The sequence below is a fragment of the Orbicella franksi genome, chromosome 12, assembly GCF_964199315.1.
Source record: "Orbicella franksi chromosome 12, jaOrbFran1.1, whole genome shotgun sequence".
In the NCBI taxonomy this organism is placed as follows: domain Eukaryota; kingdom Metazoa; phylum Cnidaria; class Anthozoa; order Scleractinia; family Merulinidae; genus Orbicella; species Orbicella franksi.
Window position 1 is genome coordinate 8657672 of NC_138156.1, and position 17985 is coordinate 8675656.

The window sequence follows — 17985 nt, forward strand, 5'->3', positions numbered from 1 at the left end:
CAGTTACTGTATGTCTGTAACAGCCTGGGTTCTGCAAATTTTGCTGTCTCGAGCAAGGCGGATCGATGCAAGAGTGGACGGTAGAGTTGTCAAAATTAAGGCAAATGACATGGATTATTTGTAACTCTAATTTGGCTGATAACCCGCCGGTTATGCACAGAACTTTGTGCTCGTATCTTCTCTTACCTAAGGCTAACGCTCAAAAAGTCAGATTCACTAACAAGTTACGGTGGTTAATTTAACTTTATAAATTTCAATGCAAGTTGATAAATAGAAGACTGAGTTCTTCTTTAACCGAAGTTCTATGTCCCGCCTCGAAGTGGACAACATTATTCGAACCGCATGGTGGAAGCCTTTGTTTCACTGTAATTGTTTCAGTCGAAGCACTCAAGTCGACAAGAAAACTGTTAGCTGAAAAAAATGAAACGCAAATTTGGTAGAGAGCGTTGGTAGAAATTTCTTCTCTCAATAACAATTATTAAAGAGCAGTTGGTTTGCTTTGTGAATGAAACCACCTTCACCAAGTTCAAACTGCTTAATTTCATACGTGTACTTAGCTAAAATAAAACTTCATTGTTTGATTAGCCATTGGGCTGGAGGATTCATTTTGATGCCAAAAGGGGTTCTTTTCAATGTTCATGTTCTACTGTGAAAAACTGATGTATCATCAGAAAAATTTCTGACATATCTTAACTTTGCCAGTGATTTCCTTGAAGTCTCCGGCACGGCCGCACCGAACAAATATTAGTTTAGCATACGTGACAATGGAGTCTTCATGACCAGAAATAACGCGATAAGGTTTTGTTCAAAAGCCGAGAAAAAGATAACGTGAATGACCGCCCATTTTGAAATATCGCCACAACAACATGTTCAAAAGTCTGGAATTTATCCAATTAACCAGCTGGCTAAATTCTCGCTTGTTGGCCTAAGAAACGACCCTTCATTTCAGCCCGTATTTAAAAACCTTTTGTTATTTTCCTAATGACAAACAATGAATGGTCGTCTGGGTCATTTTAAGTGCGCTTAATAGTGTGGGACACTGCTTTTGTTTGCTCGGCTGTTTTCTAAAGTTGATTTGTCTATTGTTCCTAAAGATACCGGAGTTTTTTACAAGGTATGAAGATAATCCGTGGGAGGAAATTAAAAAACGCCACAATAAACGTTAAAATATCGCCCGAGAGGAGGGGCTTTGTAGTTTTTCGCGAGAATAAAACATCAGACCGGAAAACAGTTAATCCCGTACGATTCGATTTAAACTGCAGCCTTCATTTTCGCTTTTGAATTGACCATCACAATTTAGCTATAATCGTGTAAATATTAAAAGACCTGTTTCAAAACTGAAGAACTGAAATGAACTTAAAAGCCTTAACCACAGAGTGTTAAAAGCCTGGGAACAGACAGTCAGGGTATTCAATCATTGTGTGTTCTATAATTCAATGAGATGTTTGAAGAAAGTTCCATATATTTTCTCTTTGGCTTTCTTTTTTTAAGACAACCAAAAATTGAATAAAAAATAAAGCAGCAAATTGGCGTACTTCTGACATTCTTACATAACAGCCAAAGAAGTTAACTTTTCAAAAGCATTGTCAGCTTTTCTTCCAGTAAGTTCAATGCGGGACGTTGTGAAAATTTTGACGGGTGGCAATTTGTTCTCGAAGCTCCATCGACCACTTATTGCCACCTGGAATGGATGGTTATTACAACTTATTGTTTGAAATCCTGAAATTTTAATGAAGAGTAAAACAAAAGGTGTTTAAGATGGTGCTCAACTCATAAGCTAACAAAATAAATTCAAAGTCTATGTCAGCTCGCGCTAAGAAACACGGTACCATGCCTTGTTTTAAAATGGTGTCCCTGCAAATTTCAATCTCTTATTGATTTTAAAAAGTTGTATCGTTAATCCTCGCGAAGTCTAAACATGTTAACGCGTCGTGGAAAAAAACTGGTACCTGGCAGCTTGTACGAATGTCATCATTAATGCGAGAATTTTAATGGAGGCTTTTCACTTTAGGAGTGAATTTACTCGCAACTGACAAACAATGAACCAGTCCTTTGATAGCATTTGTACAAACTTTCAACTCTCTGATTTGATGCCTGATGAAGAAATCTGGTCTATACCTGCCATCTTTCCTTATTGAGATAGCTGGTGGGATTAAGTCATTGATTGTATACGCAGATTGCATCAGCTCCTGTTGAAAAATTTGAATTTAGTCAGCAGTGTTTTGCTATACACCTCACACCAATTTTAAGAGCTTGGCCGGTCTGCAGACAATACTTGTTCGTCACAAAGTAGACGGATTCGAAGGCATTTTAGATAGAGGATAGTTTGCAAATTAGGCAGTCAGAGTTTTCTTTCTTCTCCTCTTTTTTGGTTTTGGCACCAACAGGGACAACACGCGCACCGCTAGCTAAGAAACGTAGAAAATGTATTCCGCAAAATAGAAGTATTAAGTACGATAGACCCTTGTGCAATAGACTTAATCTTATATTTGTGAACGGTTTCTCGCTCTACCAAGCAACTGGAAAGAAAAGCTAGTTTAACTTCAAAGCCAGTTTGGAAGTGTTTGCAAATCAGGGTATGAACTCGAAAATGATCTGTTTACGAGAAATAACTGAAGAAATGCTATTCACTTCACGTCCGCTCGTTTTCTTTCACTTTTGAGACGGTCGGGAAAATACAGAATAATCTAGGCGACTATAGCCTTCAAATACTGCCGCCTAAGGCCTAAAGACCCCGCCGGTTGGATTCGATGGCTCGCTGGCCAGAGCAAAGGCAATAAGAGTGAAGGCATTACACCGTGACAGTTATGCGAATGAGCGAACGCACCAATCAAATGAAGCCGATTTTCACGACAGAGAAGTGTGAAATGTCTGTCCGTGAATCTTCAAAGCCATGAATTTGTCCTACTGGTTTCGTGTGAGCGCTGAAAACATTTTTCCACGATGAATTCGCCAAATACACCGCTCTACAAGGACATTGTAATGGATTTTTCGCAACTTCCGTCGATGGAGACCACGTGGAAGCGAGGTAGGATGGGATTTGTTGAAGCGGTAGCGACGCAGACGCTTTGTCCAGTTCACACGCACTGTTCGACCGTTAAGCTGTTGTGAAATGAGTCTAAAGGACTCCATAAAAGAATAGCTGGAAAAATTCTCAGCTCCCTGCCTCTATTTGGCTAAAATTGACGGTCTTATGTTAAAACACAATCACTTCCCGAAAGATTAAACCATGGTAATGCTTTTGAATTAGGGATGATTATCACGATACGCTATATTTCCGATAAAACAACTTCAAAAGTTGTTACAAGGTGCCAAGGGAACCGTCAAAAGGTTAACACATTGAGCCTCAAAAGTCTGGATCAACTGATAACTGATACTAGTGTAATTGAGGATGATCACCCCACGATTTCAACAAATTCTCCCAATTATGACTATGAGAAATGTATAGAGATCAGCAAGAGATATTTGCTTTTGATCACGTGATCAGAAAGACTGAATTCAAGAAACTTAGTGATAGGGCGAGTGAGTGGGTAAAGCGTGCGTGAATGGGTGAACGTGACAGAATGCTAAAATAAGTGGTTGGAAGAGTAGATCAAAAAAATGTCTAATAGCGATATTATGGCTACATATGCTTGATCGTCTGCGGCGAGCCAAGTGACCCATATCGCTGAAGCAGTTTACACCTGAACTGATTTATATACCTGCATGGGTGGAGAGAGGCATTGTGAGAATTAACTGCCTTTCTCAAGAGCACAATGAAAAACCGGTCGGGGATCAACTGAGCTCACCAGCTCACCAACCCTTCGGACTAACCTTCAAGATTACCTTCAGCTTGTTAAAAAGTATTTGAATTCCGGGAAGAGAATTACGTCTTTTTTATGACAATAGATAAAGAAAGTGTTGATCTTCTTGTATGAAGTCATTTCTTTGCACAAAAAGCATGAGAAAGTGAGGAGCGAGAGAGCTATCGCGAGTCAGAGGAAGGAGAGGAAGACACAAAAACATCGTGGAACTGGTCACTCTGCAGTGAGTTAGTGGGCTAGACCATACATAAGGAGCAGCACAAGTCAGGAAGAGAAAACAAATACTGAAAAATGTCAGAAATGTAAGGAAAGTGGGAGACAAGCTGAGAGGTGAATAAGAAAGACAATAGTTTATAGTCGAGGAGCTGGCTAAAATCCTTTAATCAATTTAAAAGCAAAGTTAGACACGGCATTCATGGAAAACAGGATTAGTTTAATATTTAAATTAGGATTTACTACTTCAATTTTTATTAATTAGTAGTTAGCATGGACTGTTTATTAGTAGTTTATTAGTATTAATTTTTTTTTATATAACTTTAAATATTAGTATTACCTGATGATTTTTAACCGTGTATAAAGAAATGTTAAATAAATAAATAAAATAAATAAATAAATAAATAAATAATGTTTTTGAGTGATCACGGTGAGCTAGCGTGAACAGTGGCATACGAGATTAGTCCAAGTGACTCATTTACAACTAAGGTTTTACTTATAACAACTGCCTGCTGCTCAGAGGCAAGAAATAGTTGTTCGATAAAGATTTTTACAAATGTTGACACTTGATTGGTTCTTTGTTGTGGTCTGCATTGGCAACGAGCGGCGACAGATCAAGTTGATATGAAAACCGATACCGTACTACGTGAAATAAATGTCGTATCTACCGAAATCTCAAAAACGGGGTATGATATCGATTTTATTTCTCCTCCAAAGCAGTTGAATTGTTTAGGAATTTTTGTTCAGTTAGCATGGTTCTAAAAGTTTGAACATCGCATGGAGATTAGAAGCTAAAACAGTCCATCATTCGCAATGTTGGTGCTCAGATCTGTTCTAGCACCAGCGCCGCCCACTCGTCGCTGAAGCACGTGCATGGGATCTCAACTGCATTGAGCAGCTTAAAGTTGTTTAATCTTCTTGACAAACATCACAATACACGTGTTGGCCGATTTCCAGAGAGTATTCACAAAATTTATTTTTTCTAGAAAAACCTTACCATCAAGTAAACCTGGACGGAACGCAATTAACTGCTCTACGTAGTTCCAGGGGCTAGGAATGTAAATTTGATGTATATATGGCACTAATTTGCCAGAAATTTTGAGCATTGCCAGGTTTTAAATTTTAAACATCGTTTGAAGGTCTTGCAGATTAATATTTTTTAGTGTTTACTTGACCGTGTCATAGTACATTTGGGCTGAATGGAATAAGCATGTTGTGGTGCTAAAATAGCCGACACCTCGTACCAGTTGTGTTTGTTCTAACGATGAATAGATCGAGAGAGTTTAATTTACGGCAAGAATGGAGAAAACTTCACATCAGTCAAGCCGAACAGAGAAAAACCTCTTGTCTCTTGAAGAATTTTTTCGCTTCAAGTGCAAAACAGCAATAAAGCGAAATCGTAAGAATTTTAAGAGCATTAAGATTGTTTTTCAAGAACTCTTGTAAAAGGCTCATTCATATTTGATGTGTTTCACCTGCTCGTAGTTGGAAAGGATTATCGCTTTAGTTCCAGTTACTAGTTCACTATGGAAGCGCTAGAAAGCCTTTGTGGTTCATCGCTTTTACGTTGGCATAACACCAGAAATAATTCACATCCGCTTGCTGACAAACACGTGTAAAAACCAAGGCTGCCGAAGGCGGGACTCTTTTCGAACATTTATCAATTTCCTTGGCTATTTAGAACTGGCGCGATCGCACCGGATATGTGGCCGCGCTCCTGCAAACATTCAAGAGAAACATTTTCGCGGCTTTGTTTTGTTATTAAAATTAATTCCACGTACGAATTATATTTATTCTTTTCATGGACGTGGTCGTTGTTGATATGTCGCCAATACCCCGTAAAGTTTCATTTTATTTTCCCTCTTCGAGATGGTAAGCAGCCCCGGGCGATGTCCAAGCGTGCGAAATAACAAGTCTTTTAGGCGCAAAGCAAATCCCATCCGCGCGGAATTTCTACGTTTAAATCAATGGACGTGTCGAGGCGATTTTAGTAAAGTGACAATTTCATTCCATGTTTGTATTTCACTTAGAGGAATTGGAAGTTACTATTTTTGAAAATTCGCTGGGCAACATTAGAAACTTGAACAAGTTTTGCCCAAAGCAGAAGATCGCTGGAACACAACCAGTAGCACCATTTTCTTGGTAGTTATTTCTGGCATTTTTTGTGGCTGTGGTGTTTTTAATTCACAGCTGTTCGGTCGAAAGTCATAAAAATTTAAACGTTTCGATTCATCCACACAATATTAATTTCAAGGGCCTCGACAAAGTTTTCTCCTCAAAGGATGACTTCTGTTTTGCAAATACTTTTGCAGTAGGCTAGTTCATTGGAAGCAAAATACCCGAACTTGATAAAGGAATTAAGACTTTCAAACTTTGGACTTTCATAATGGTTTCTTTATTGCTAATAGCTGGCCTTATTGAGATCCAGCCCGTGCCATGTGCTAATTAGATGAGTCAATACATTTCAAAAACATGAAACTCTTTGATGGACAAAAGCAGAAAGACTTAATCAAGTCCCACACGGTGCACGGCCAAAAAGAGCGCCCCGGACAAAGAGCCACCAATTATCCGTTTGAAATTGTTTGACTGTTTAGAGAATTTGCGAGCTCTTTAACACACTCCGGGAAGCTATAGTGCTAAGACACATTAGGACTGATGCGACTCGCGTGAAAGAGACACGCCAGAAACAAAGCCAGTAATTATTGCATTTTTACGAACCATGCGAGTCGCGTAGAACAAACGGAACCACTTTACCATGCTGTAAAACCCGCCCAAATACCACAGAACCTGCTGAAATAGACCAGGTAGCCATCTGTTACCGGTTTCACAATTCTTGTCGAAACTGACTCGGTTTATTGTCCTAGGTAATGGAGTTTTTTAAGTGTTTTAAGCCTAGTATCTGGGCATTCTATGGGATTTCGTTTCCGCTTTTAGCTTGTCGTCATGTCGGTTGATAGATGTTTTTAATGAAGTGCGCTTCTCATCAAACTGTGTACGATTCTCAAACGGGAAAGGCGCCAACCCGTCGGGTTTGGTGAGAATTTTGAAATCTATCTTATCAAAAATATTTTGATCCTCCGGAAACAGGATATAATTTCAGCTCGCTTTAAAAAATGCTAAGCGCACACCCAGCATGAAGTGGAGATTTCAAAATAAATCTGGCATGCAAAGCCTCCTGTGTGCCACATACCAGGAATGGTTTCCTGGACACGTTCTTTAGAAGCTATTTGGCGTAGGGGACATCAACGCGCTTGCAGATGCAGGAAGAAGCGTTTCTATATTAAAAATATTGTGACATGGCTGGCGATCGGTTAGGCGACGAAATCTACTGGCTGACATTAGAATATGTGACAAGGAACATGAAAAAGGTGCTAATTCTTTCAGAAAAGAACACAAAAATATCACCTCCTCAATGGATTGCATGTCAATTACACATATCAAGCATTAATCTCGCCGCTTCTGATTGGTCGCTGGAAAACGCTGGACCAATCAGGTGAAGGGGTTCATTAGTTCTTGTGACATCTTACCTTGTACCGACGCAGCTGGAATAAAACTCATCAACAATCGCGAGTTCAACCGAAGAGAGCGTGAGAGAAGAGTAGTAACAGCTAGCGATAGTATGGCGTACTATCCGTTTTACCCGGCAAGGATGAGAGATTTTCGCGTCAGTTCTTTGCTCGAGGGCTGTTCTCAATTTATTCCTGGAGTGCCAGGAAGCAGTTCAACGATTCCGAACAATTTAAATTCCAATGGCCCGTTTCCGTATTCACCGTACCATCCACCGCAAATGGCAAAACAACCTTCCCACTTCGGGCCAGGCGCCATATCGGGTCCCCCGCAACAAGTCCACATGCCAGTTCACGATTCGGAAAAGGAGAGTATCGATGTTTCTCTGGAAAACAAGGACCTCTGGCAGAGTTTCTACGAGGAGAAGACAGAAATGGTTATCACCAAGGCAGGAAGGTATAACGCCGACTTAGCTATTCTCTTGTGACCAGCCGCAGCGATGGATTGTGTCGAATTAAACGCCTAGCTAGATCTCGATGCAATGCAAACGCCAGTTTAAACAGACAATTTGGTCCGCGAAAAAGCTAAACAATCCCCCCAGAACACATTCACTCCTTTAGGTGTAACGCTATTAAGCCGGTCAGGGACCGTTGTCGATTTCACCGCCCATGTTAATTTCAATCAGCTCGTGGCTAAATGTTCTCGCTCTCTTTCAACAGGCGAATGTTTCCACCGGTCAAGGCGCGAGTCACCGGATTAGACCCGCGGGCGAAATATTTCTTTCTGATGGACATTGTCCCAGCCGATGATTGCCGATACAAGTTCCACAATTGTCGCTGGATGGTGGCAGGAAAGGCCGACCCTGAGATGCCAAAACCACTCTACATGCACCCGGATTCACCGAGCACAGGGGCGCAGTGGATGCAGAAAACCATTTCATTTCACAAAATGAAACTCACCAACAACATCGCAGATAAATATGGCTATGTAAGTTTCTTTTAAGCCTTTGAAATCTAGCCGCTTTATTCGTTTTTCATACATCTATCGATTTGCCGTCACGTCTGTAATTATTTTTGTTTGTTGATTGTGGTTGATGGCCGATTTAGCTCTTTATTCATTCGTTCTTTATCCCGTTTTTCTTTCAGACAATTTTGAACTCTATGCACAAGTACCAGCCACGAATTCACGTTGTGAGAGCGGACGATACGTACAAACATCCTTATAGCAATTTTAAGACTTTCACATTTCCCGAGACGGCTTTCATTGGAGTGACGGCTTACCAAAATGAAAAGGTTTGTGTTGAACTTACTGTTAATGATTACTTTCCCCGCTTGTGTCGAATATCAAATCCTCATTTTGTTTCTCAAGTGATTTTGTGTCCATGAAATTTGATCTGGCTTAAGAGGAGTTTTGAGTATTTGTGTTTCCATTCAAGAGAGCTTTTTAGCTTTGTTGTTGAATCGATATCAATTCATCGAAAGGATCTACCCACACCAGGTTTATTTTGACTGAACAAAAAACAAAAACATACAAAGTTCTGCAAAAACTAAAACGTATTTATTTTAAAAGAAATCGTTCAATTAGTTTTTACGCTCGTCTTATTGAGGCAAAACGTCTCACTGAAATCTTCGTTATGGCTTTGCACTATCAGAAGTTTTAACAATGTTCAAACTAAAACAACAAAACTGGTGAAGGAGGTAGCATCTTTTGAAAGACTTTTAAACAAAACTGTCAGATTAAAAAAGCTTAAATTTATCTTCGTTCGTTGTTCTTTATTATTTTCTTTGTTGTTCCGTGGAGGAGTCAAATCAGTCTCGAAGATTCTCCGACATCGAATATTCTGGTAAAATATAACCTGTGTTGTTTAGTTCATCCGTCGCGTAAAAGCGGGATTGAAACTTTTTAAATTAGGTGTCTTAGTTTTTCAATACTTTGTGTTTGTTCGTGAATGTTTACTGTTCATTTTATGTTTGGAACTATTCGCAATAAAATTGCTCCAGGAATTAAATTGTTAACCTTTTCTTTGGTTGCGACGCTTTGCGTGCGAATCGTTCTTTAAACCCGAACCTGGTCTTTAAATTATTAAATAATTCCTGGTCCTTTTGTAACTCAACTCTAAATAACGGAGAATTTAAGAGAACGGTTTGGCGAAATGAATCTTATTTCTTGCATGTTATTTTTCAACAGATAACCAAGTTAAAAATCGACAACAACCCTTTTGCGAAGGGTTTCCGCGAACAAGGAGCTGGCCATCGAAGGCGGTTGGAAAGAAGGTACTACTTTGTCATGTTCTGTTGTGTCACACCAATTTGTTTGAATTTCATTTTCACTATCATCTTAGTGCCACTTTAATCTGTTTCACTTAAACGCTGACCCCTTGGGTACAACTACTTAATACCCGAGGCGAAGGCCTCAAATTTTTGGTACAAAGAAACATGAAAAAACAACTATTTTGACACACAAAGCCGCGAACAAGCCACAATGACTTGTTCTGCGTGCGCGATTTTCACACTTTCTTTATCACCTCTTCGTATTCATTTTGAAGGCAACGCAGCAACCCAGGGCATTCCCAACACGACGAAGACGATGAAAATAACAGTGATGAAGACGAAAATAGCAAAGAACAGGGCGCCGCAGGTTCCTCAAGCGAAATTCACACCGGTAAGTTTAATTCGTTTTACGACACCGCCTTCTTTGAATAGCGAACGCGCTCAAAAGAAATGTGCCGCAGCGGCCGCGGCAGGGCAACTTCTGCGGCTTTCAAACACTCCACTTTTCCAGCGGAATAAAACTCTATTGAACCTCTTTTTATCAGCGTTTATGCGAAAGAATTCTAGACACTTAAAACCCATTTATTTGATTGCAAAGTTCGATTTAAAAGTTCGTTTTCAATGATTTGACCTTAAACTGGGTTTTCGTTGGTGCTATAGAGAGTTTACTACTGGAATACTTGGAGGCATATTTCGACTATTTCGGAACTTTATTGGAATTAGGAAACTGGAGATAAAAAAAGAACTGAAGAGAGATTAAGATATGAAACAAATGATCTCTAGTGAACCGTCACAGCTGCAACGATTTCACGAAGAAAAAAACACAAACGGAACACTACTGTTTTAAAATTCCACCTTAATAGTTGTTCATTCATTAGTTCTTTAGTCTGTCTGCGTTTTTGAATGAAGGTATACGGTTTATTTATAAGCAGTTGATCAAATTTTCGGGTTTTTTGTCCGTCTCTTTGCAGATCAATCTCTTTTCTTTTTGGTTTGTTCAAAGCGCTCTTTAGCTCCCTCAATTGTGCAATCTTTTTTATCGTAATTAGAAGCTCCCACTAAACCCTTTTGAAAGAAAAATCAAGCACTTTTGTTTCACCAGTTCGACTCTCATTTTCGAAGCCTTTTTTGGCCCAATTTCCTGGCAGATACTCGTTTTCAAAATTGCCAGTGAATAAGAAACACGTTTCCAAAATAGCAAATATATAATTTAACTTTGTTTTAAATCGCATACATTTCGAAAATGATCACACAGTAATGCGGTTTTCAAAAGCATTGATTTAAAAAACGGAACTATGAAAGTTTTTGTTAAAATATCAAGATCTGCTTGTGTTCATGCCTTCGCGTAAGGTTTTGGTAAGGTCCTTACTGTTTTTCGATTGCTCCCAACAAGCGTGAAATCGTGAAAAAGGTCACACTGAGCTGACATGCACTATAAACGCAAACACTTCCTGTAACACATTCGCTTTCTCTAGCCTTGAGATATAATTTTCGCCATGGTCGTAAATATTTCACCGAATTCTGCACTAAAAGTGCGATATATTAAGGTGACATAGGTAGAGAGGAGTCCTGTCTTCAGGTAACTTTGAATTTGGTGTGAGTGTTTACCAAGGCTCTTTTTCACGAGCTTTGTTGCTCTGAGCTAAAGAGAGTGGAGACGCTTCGAAAAAAAATAACCAGGACGAGTATCGTCTCGAGGAACAAAGAGTGTCGGAAATCAGTTTAATAGAAGAGTTTCCCAATATCAATGTTTTCTCTATGGCAGATGGCCCAGAGGATATTTCATTTCCGTATTTCTGCCAGTATATGGACTTGGTGCTACTGTTTGCGTCGCAACGTGTCAAACATTGGGAGCTCTTAATTCTGTTCACCTTTCGTAACTCACTGTAGGTGCAAATGTACGACGGCCCTTGAAACAATCGAGTTTGATTATGAATTGTCAAGGTGCTCTTGACTTAACGATAAACAAGGCAGATTTAAACGTGAATGAATGGTTCATTTCAAAGTACAGTGATCCTGATTTCATGTTTGTCCTTCTGATGTTATTAAGTTAAGCCCAGAATAGTGGGTGATAATTTCATGCTACTTTGCCAAGAACAACTCAAAACTGAGCTGAAGTTGAAATTTCTTAGCTCGTCGTTTCCCACCCCAATCAAACTGCAAATAAGATTAAAATTCGCATTTGAGCGGAAGTGTAAATTTTCACCAACCCATTTGAACAGGATCTAGACAGCTTTAGCCCCTAATAAACGAAAACTTTTAGACAGCAGTCATCAAAATGTTCGCCTATTGTTGCCAAACGAACCCATTTGACGCGCGCTTTAAAATGCTGGTTGAGAATGGGAGCTCATTAGCTTATTAGAAACAGAAGGTTTTTAGGTAAAATACATCAACACGCTCGAAGCCAGAATTAATATACATACTGCACGGTAACTTTTACTTTTTTCCTAAACACAAAGATGCGCGAATTCGTAATAAAACATAACGATTTCACGACAAAACTTAATGAAGAAAAAACGTGCGAAATCAGTGGTGGCTTCTTCTGTTTCTGTGTGTTTGAGTTTACATAATCAGGGTGAAGTAGTGATTGTGTTTTCAATAAAACCACACTTGCAGCCGAGGTGTGGGACCTTTCTCGTATCAAGTACCAAACTAAGTTACTCTGCATTTTTAATACAACCTTTTAGCTCAATAAAAAGTCCCCCCCATTAAAAGTGTTTTTCAAAGCTTTCGAAGAGTAACAATAGGACTGTTTCGCTCGTAATGAAAAAAACGATCCGCCCCCCTAAATGAATTTTAAATCTGTCAGATCTTGCAGGTGCTTGCTAGGAATTTAGGTTCTGTAACAAACTATTTATCTGCGTGCCTAAGAATTATATTTCTTAATTTTTGGGAAAGGTTTTTTTAGTTGGAATTTTATCGTGAAGTACTGCATCGCCAGAAATGCTTTTATTTTAATGCACCTTCGAGTAGCGAGGTCATAACAAAGTAAATTTGCTCAAGGGTTTTATCTTTTAAATTTTACATCATAACCAAGCTCGGGTTTTTGTTTGAATAGGAAAACTTCTCAAAATTCAACCAAACCTCTTGAAAAAGTAATTTAGGATTAGCGTTTGGTTCTAATGAGTAAATTCATACCTCATTGAATTGAGCTGCGTTTGTAATCAGTGATTCTACTTTTCTCATTGATGTAACAGCGCGTTTCCAGGAAACCCACGCGCCAGGAAATAGGTTCAGGACTTATTTGTTTGCAAAGCTGCCAATTCGGTTTCTGTCTCTCGGTAACGCCGTGCAATAAATCATTCAAGATTTTCTTTCATCGCCAAACTACCATCTTTTTCACCGTGCAGCAAAGCGCAAGTTTGGACACCTTGAGTAGTTTTTACATTCATGTTGAACGAAATACGCGGAGAGGAATCATCATTCAATGTATTCTGAGGATAAGCTTAATTTCTTTATTATTTGTTTGGTTGCTTTCATGATTTCGTTATTATATTTCGTTTATGGATCTGTAGTATGTAAATAAAACCTGTGTTTCGTCTTTTCCGAACAAGTTTCTTTTCGAAACCGTCTTAAAAAGTTGACAGTTAGTCACACCCAAGTGTATATTTTCTGATCATTATGAAAAAACTCGTTGAGTTGAATGATGGAGTTTGCTTATGAGCTCATTTACGTTCAAGAAATTCTCGTTTATTTACGCTTTTCATGGAGGGGAGAGTAAGTGTTTTTGTCGATTTAACGATTTCTACAAGCAGAACCTACTGTTTCACTAAGGCCATAATTTTCTTCGTAACTAGACTAAACAAATCAAGCGGTAGAGATTTTTTCTCAGATGAACTTGCTGTTTGTTATATTTAAATACGTTATTTAGTCTCAAAGAAACTGTGGCTTGATTAAATATGCAGAACTGTTAATTATTTAGATCCTCTAACTAGTGTATTCTCTCTCCGTTGTTTTAAGCTTCTTTTCAAAGTTATAGTTGCTAGGTCGTCCTTAGGATTTGCGGGGAATTTTTCTCATTATTATGCGACTCAACTGAAAAAGAAACAAAGCCATTGAAAGTGACAGAAATCCTTGTTCGCTCAGTAAATTAAGAATCAATATAGGGGAGTTACTTTAAATGTAAACTAGCACACGTGGGGAAGATTTGAAGTCTCCTTTCTTAACTTCTAGGTCAGTCCTATTTTTTAGCTTTCGGTCAAATCAGAAATCGTGGCTCAATTGTTCTACACCTTATTTCAGCACAACGTTAAATCAGTGGTCTTAGTTCGCTGTTTGAACTCTTGAAAATTGTTTATCATATTCCGTCGCGGATATCTGCATTGTTTTCCATGAAAACCTCCTTGAAATCACAGCTGAACTGCAAAACGAGTGAACAAAGATACCGGAAAAAAAGAAGCTTTGCAAATAATTAATATTTCACCTGCAGCACACAATTAATAGGATGAAACTTAAAGTAGTCCAAATTTCGCAGTGGATTGACTGCAAATGCAATTTTTACACCCTTCCCTTGTCCAGAACTTCTCCACATTTCAATTCCGCCTTGAAATTCGTTGATGAGATTGTAACATACCAGCTCAATTAGATGACTAACTCGCCTTTCTTTTGTCGACTCGTGTCACTTGGACAGGATATTCAATTTGTGCTTATGAATTCATCCCTTCACTGAATAATTGATAACTCGAGTCGAGATCAACAAAACGTTTTCTCCTTAAGACTAATAACATTGGTTAAGTTGATGGGTTTCATGTTGTTAAATGCATCTTGGGTTTTCAATAAAATTGTAAAAGCCATTGTAGTTTGTTATTATCCACCGCCTTTAGGCCGGGAACTAATTTTGTATTTTTATCAATATATACGGCTCATTTCAATGAAAAGTAGGGAAAACTGTTTTCCAGGTTTCGGTTCCTGGCAAATGTAATTGTTTCCTTCCAAAGGATCGATCACGGCTTAGGGTCGCGTTGTTCAACAAAGTAAACACGATTCTCCATCGTTTAAGCTCCACGTGTTTAAACAGTGGACAGCTCCGTAGAAATCAAGACAATGGAATAAAAGACCTACATGTAACCACCCTGTTATGTGCAAACAATGGAGTTTGTGTTTCGACAAAGACTATCCTTTTCACTAGACGTATGTGATGGTCTCACATAATATTGCTTTATGTTTCTAAACCAGTTTTGAAAGATTTCTACTATATCCTTGCAAGACCAAATCATTTGAACGAAGAAACTCAGCACACCAGAGCCATTTCGGGTTCCTGGCGCTCTCTTTGTTCTTTGACGGAATTATTTTTCAGAGATTAGTCTTTTTTTTCACAAGCTTTCGTTTTGCTCTCGCCTTCCGCAAAAGTGCGATTAAAATCCCCTAATACCCAGGAAGGTAGATTAGCATTGAATTCTTGAATTAAGAGTGCAACACCTACGATTTAATGTGTCATGTGCGTCTGAGTGAGACAGACTAGTTTCGCGTGAAAATAACACATGTACTAACTAATTATTAACCCCGAACGTTCGGTCATTGCGAGAAAATCTTTAACCGAGACCTTGCCGTATTGACCGAGCGATAGCGAGGCCAACACAGCAAGCCTGTGGTTTGTGATTTTCCCGTAAAGACCGAACGTTCGAGTTAATAAGTTGTTTATTATATGGCTTTTTGATTTGGTTTTGCATCTCCATAAGCATTACGGGAGAATAATTCCCCAGAATGGGCCAATCAGAGCGCGCGTTATATCGAGCTACAGGCTCAAGCCATATAATAATGAACAAAAGTGACCGACCATGTCCCTGAAATCTATCAAGTAAATTCATCTGCTCGTTCTCCCGGCTACGTTCTGTACTTTGAACACATCAGTCAGTTGACATCGGGAGCCCGCTGTATTTTCCACTATATCCTTCACGCGCTGTTCAATATTCCTGCTACAGCAATCGTGATAGTTGTCGTTTGGCATGTAGTGCAATGATCACTTAACCCTTTCATTAAATAATAATAATAATAATAATAATAATAATAATAATGATAATAATAATAATAATAATAAAATATTTATATAGCGCCAATCCACTATTTGTCCATGGCGCTTTACATTAAATAAAAAAATATTTAAAAAGCTAAAAAAAGGCAGGGAAAAAAAATATAAAAAATAAAAAACTCATCTAAAAATTAAAAGAGTTAAAAAGCTTGTTTAAAAAGTATGTTTTAAATGCCGTTTAAAAATGTCAATTGAACTACTGGATCTTAGTTCAAGTGGGATCAAGTTCCATAGTCTCGGTGCCGCCACAGCAAATGCTCTCTCTCCATATGTTTTCAGTCTAGCTTTCGGGGTCGCCAGAAGGTGTTGAGAGGACGATCTTAATTTCCGTTGAGAGGTGTTGTACTTAAGTAATTCACTGATGTAGTAAGGCGCTGTTCCATTGAGAGCTTTGTAGACCAGTAGTCATTTATACATTTTGGTTTATTCCAGGTTCATCGCTGGATGAAAACTCCGTGTCAGCCATTCCGTCATCTCCTGAGGACATCAAACCTGTGATTCATGTCGACAAGGGCAGTCCCTGTACAAACACACTGACCCACTCTCCCTCCCCAGTACCAAAAGCACTCCCTGCCCCAGAGGTGCTACAACAGCAGCAGCAGTTCACCGATTTTACCCGCCCTTCCAGCCTACACATACCCGAAGACAGCAAACCTTTAATTTTGGCATCAACTAACGACATCTCGTGCTCAGCTCCCTCACATTTGAAGTTGCCCAGCGCACGTGCAATGCACATGGACATGCGATACAGCCCATACACCAGACCTCCTTACTCAATGAGCGGTATGCCATCCAGTTTCCTCACGCCACACGCCCACGGTCACATGTACCCGTCGTACAGCGTACCACAAGCTGCCTACCCATCGTGCCAAGTGGGCCAGACCTACCCACCATGCACAGCAAATCAACAAAGTTTCGGCTACCCCGCTACCGTCTCCTCATCCAGCATGATCGGGCTGGCCAGCGGCAACGTAAGCTCGGATCTAACACCGACATTGGACCTGCACGGATCAGCGGACAGGACGCCAGGAATGGAGCACAGAACGACATGAACACAGACAAATAATTCTCGTATGAAGATGCTCTATATAGAATAAGGTGATAACCAGTAATTTAAGGAATTGCTTTGACGCAATCAGAACACTCTTCTGCTATGGCAAGTAATAGTAGTAATTAAGCAGTTTATTTAGAAATATGATTATACGATGTGCTTTGACTATATACCCAACACACCGATCACTTTATATTCTTAAGTTATTTGTTGTGTAGTCCGACTTTATATACATACTGTACAACCGACCTCGTGTTACATCGAGGTCCGATTCAAGAACTTTACATTACACAAAGCATAAGGTGAACGATATAAATACAATACAGGAATTAGAAAACTCGATTCATTACAAAAGACATTGGCCCTTAAAAAGCATCACAAGCGAAATACACGCCGGAGAGCGTTGAAAGGGAAATATAAATATACTACCACTTGTTCTTCTTATATGTCAAATATGACGGGAAATGAATGCCATTGGTATTCAATTAAAGATGGATGTCGTGGAGGTTACGCGTTTGACAAGCCTGTTAGGTCACGTGCTGAAGCAAGTTTTGAGCCAAGTGCTTTAAGCTTTAGATTTCTCGTTTTCTGGGGTGTTGTTGATTGGTAGATTAATCCCCTGTTATTGACATCGTTAAAATAATTGCGAACAGTTGCTTTTTAGCAGTAAGATGTATTTAAGACAACATAAATAGAAGTTTCGTTTAAAGTATCTGGTTGTTTGAAAGATATTTCCAAGAAAATTGCTTAAATCGCGTGCAAATCAAAAACAAATAATAATAATATTGAAATGTGTCACTTGTAAAGTTTGTGACTGTTGACCACGCATTGGAGCTTTGCGTCAGGACAATAAAATTTCCTCTAGTTATCGAAATAGTCATTTTACAAAATAAACATTATAAAAGGTTATAGGGATAGAACAAAAGTTAACGAGCGAGTATTCTTACTGTTAGGACATTTACAATGCAGGGGATATTACAAAATGGGATTTCAGGACCATTGCAAATATCTTCATTTCCATTTTTTCATTGTTATTAGATACGTTCGTTTTGTTTCACTTTAATATAAAATAGCGCTGCAATGAGGAAGCAATTGTCGATTCAAATTCTTTTA

General features: G+C 39.0%; 2 protein-coding genes across 2 annotated transcripts; both read left to right on the forward strand.

Moving 5' to 3' along the window:
* The first annotated feature begins 6939 nt into the window (after positions 1–6939).
* Positions 6940–10425, forward strand: LOC145463802 (T-box transcription factor TBX3-like). Its single transcript, XM_081447600.1, has 5 exons — positions 6940–7979; positions 8243–8510; positions 8669–8815; positions 9711–9796; positions 10069–10425. Exons 1-5 carry the CDS (start codon positions 7636–7638, stop codon positions 10223–10225), a joined length of 1002 nt encoding a protein of 333 aa, XP_081303726.1. The 5' UTR covers positions 6940–7635; the 3' UTR covers positions 10226–10425.
* A 5580-nt stretch (positions 10426–16005) lies between these two features.
* Positions 16006–17623, forward strand: LOC145463853 (uncharacterized). Its single transcript, XM_081447645.1, has 2 exons — positions 16006–16036; positions 16209–17623. The coding sequence occupies exons 1-2, from the start codon at positions 16006–16008 to the stop codon at positions 16871–16873; spliced, it is 696 nt and encodes a 231-aa protein (XP_081303771.1). The 3' UTR covers positions 16874–17623.
* Positions 17624–17985: the final 362 nt, after the last annotated feature.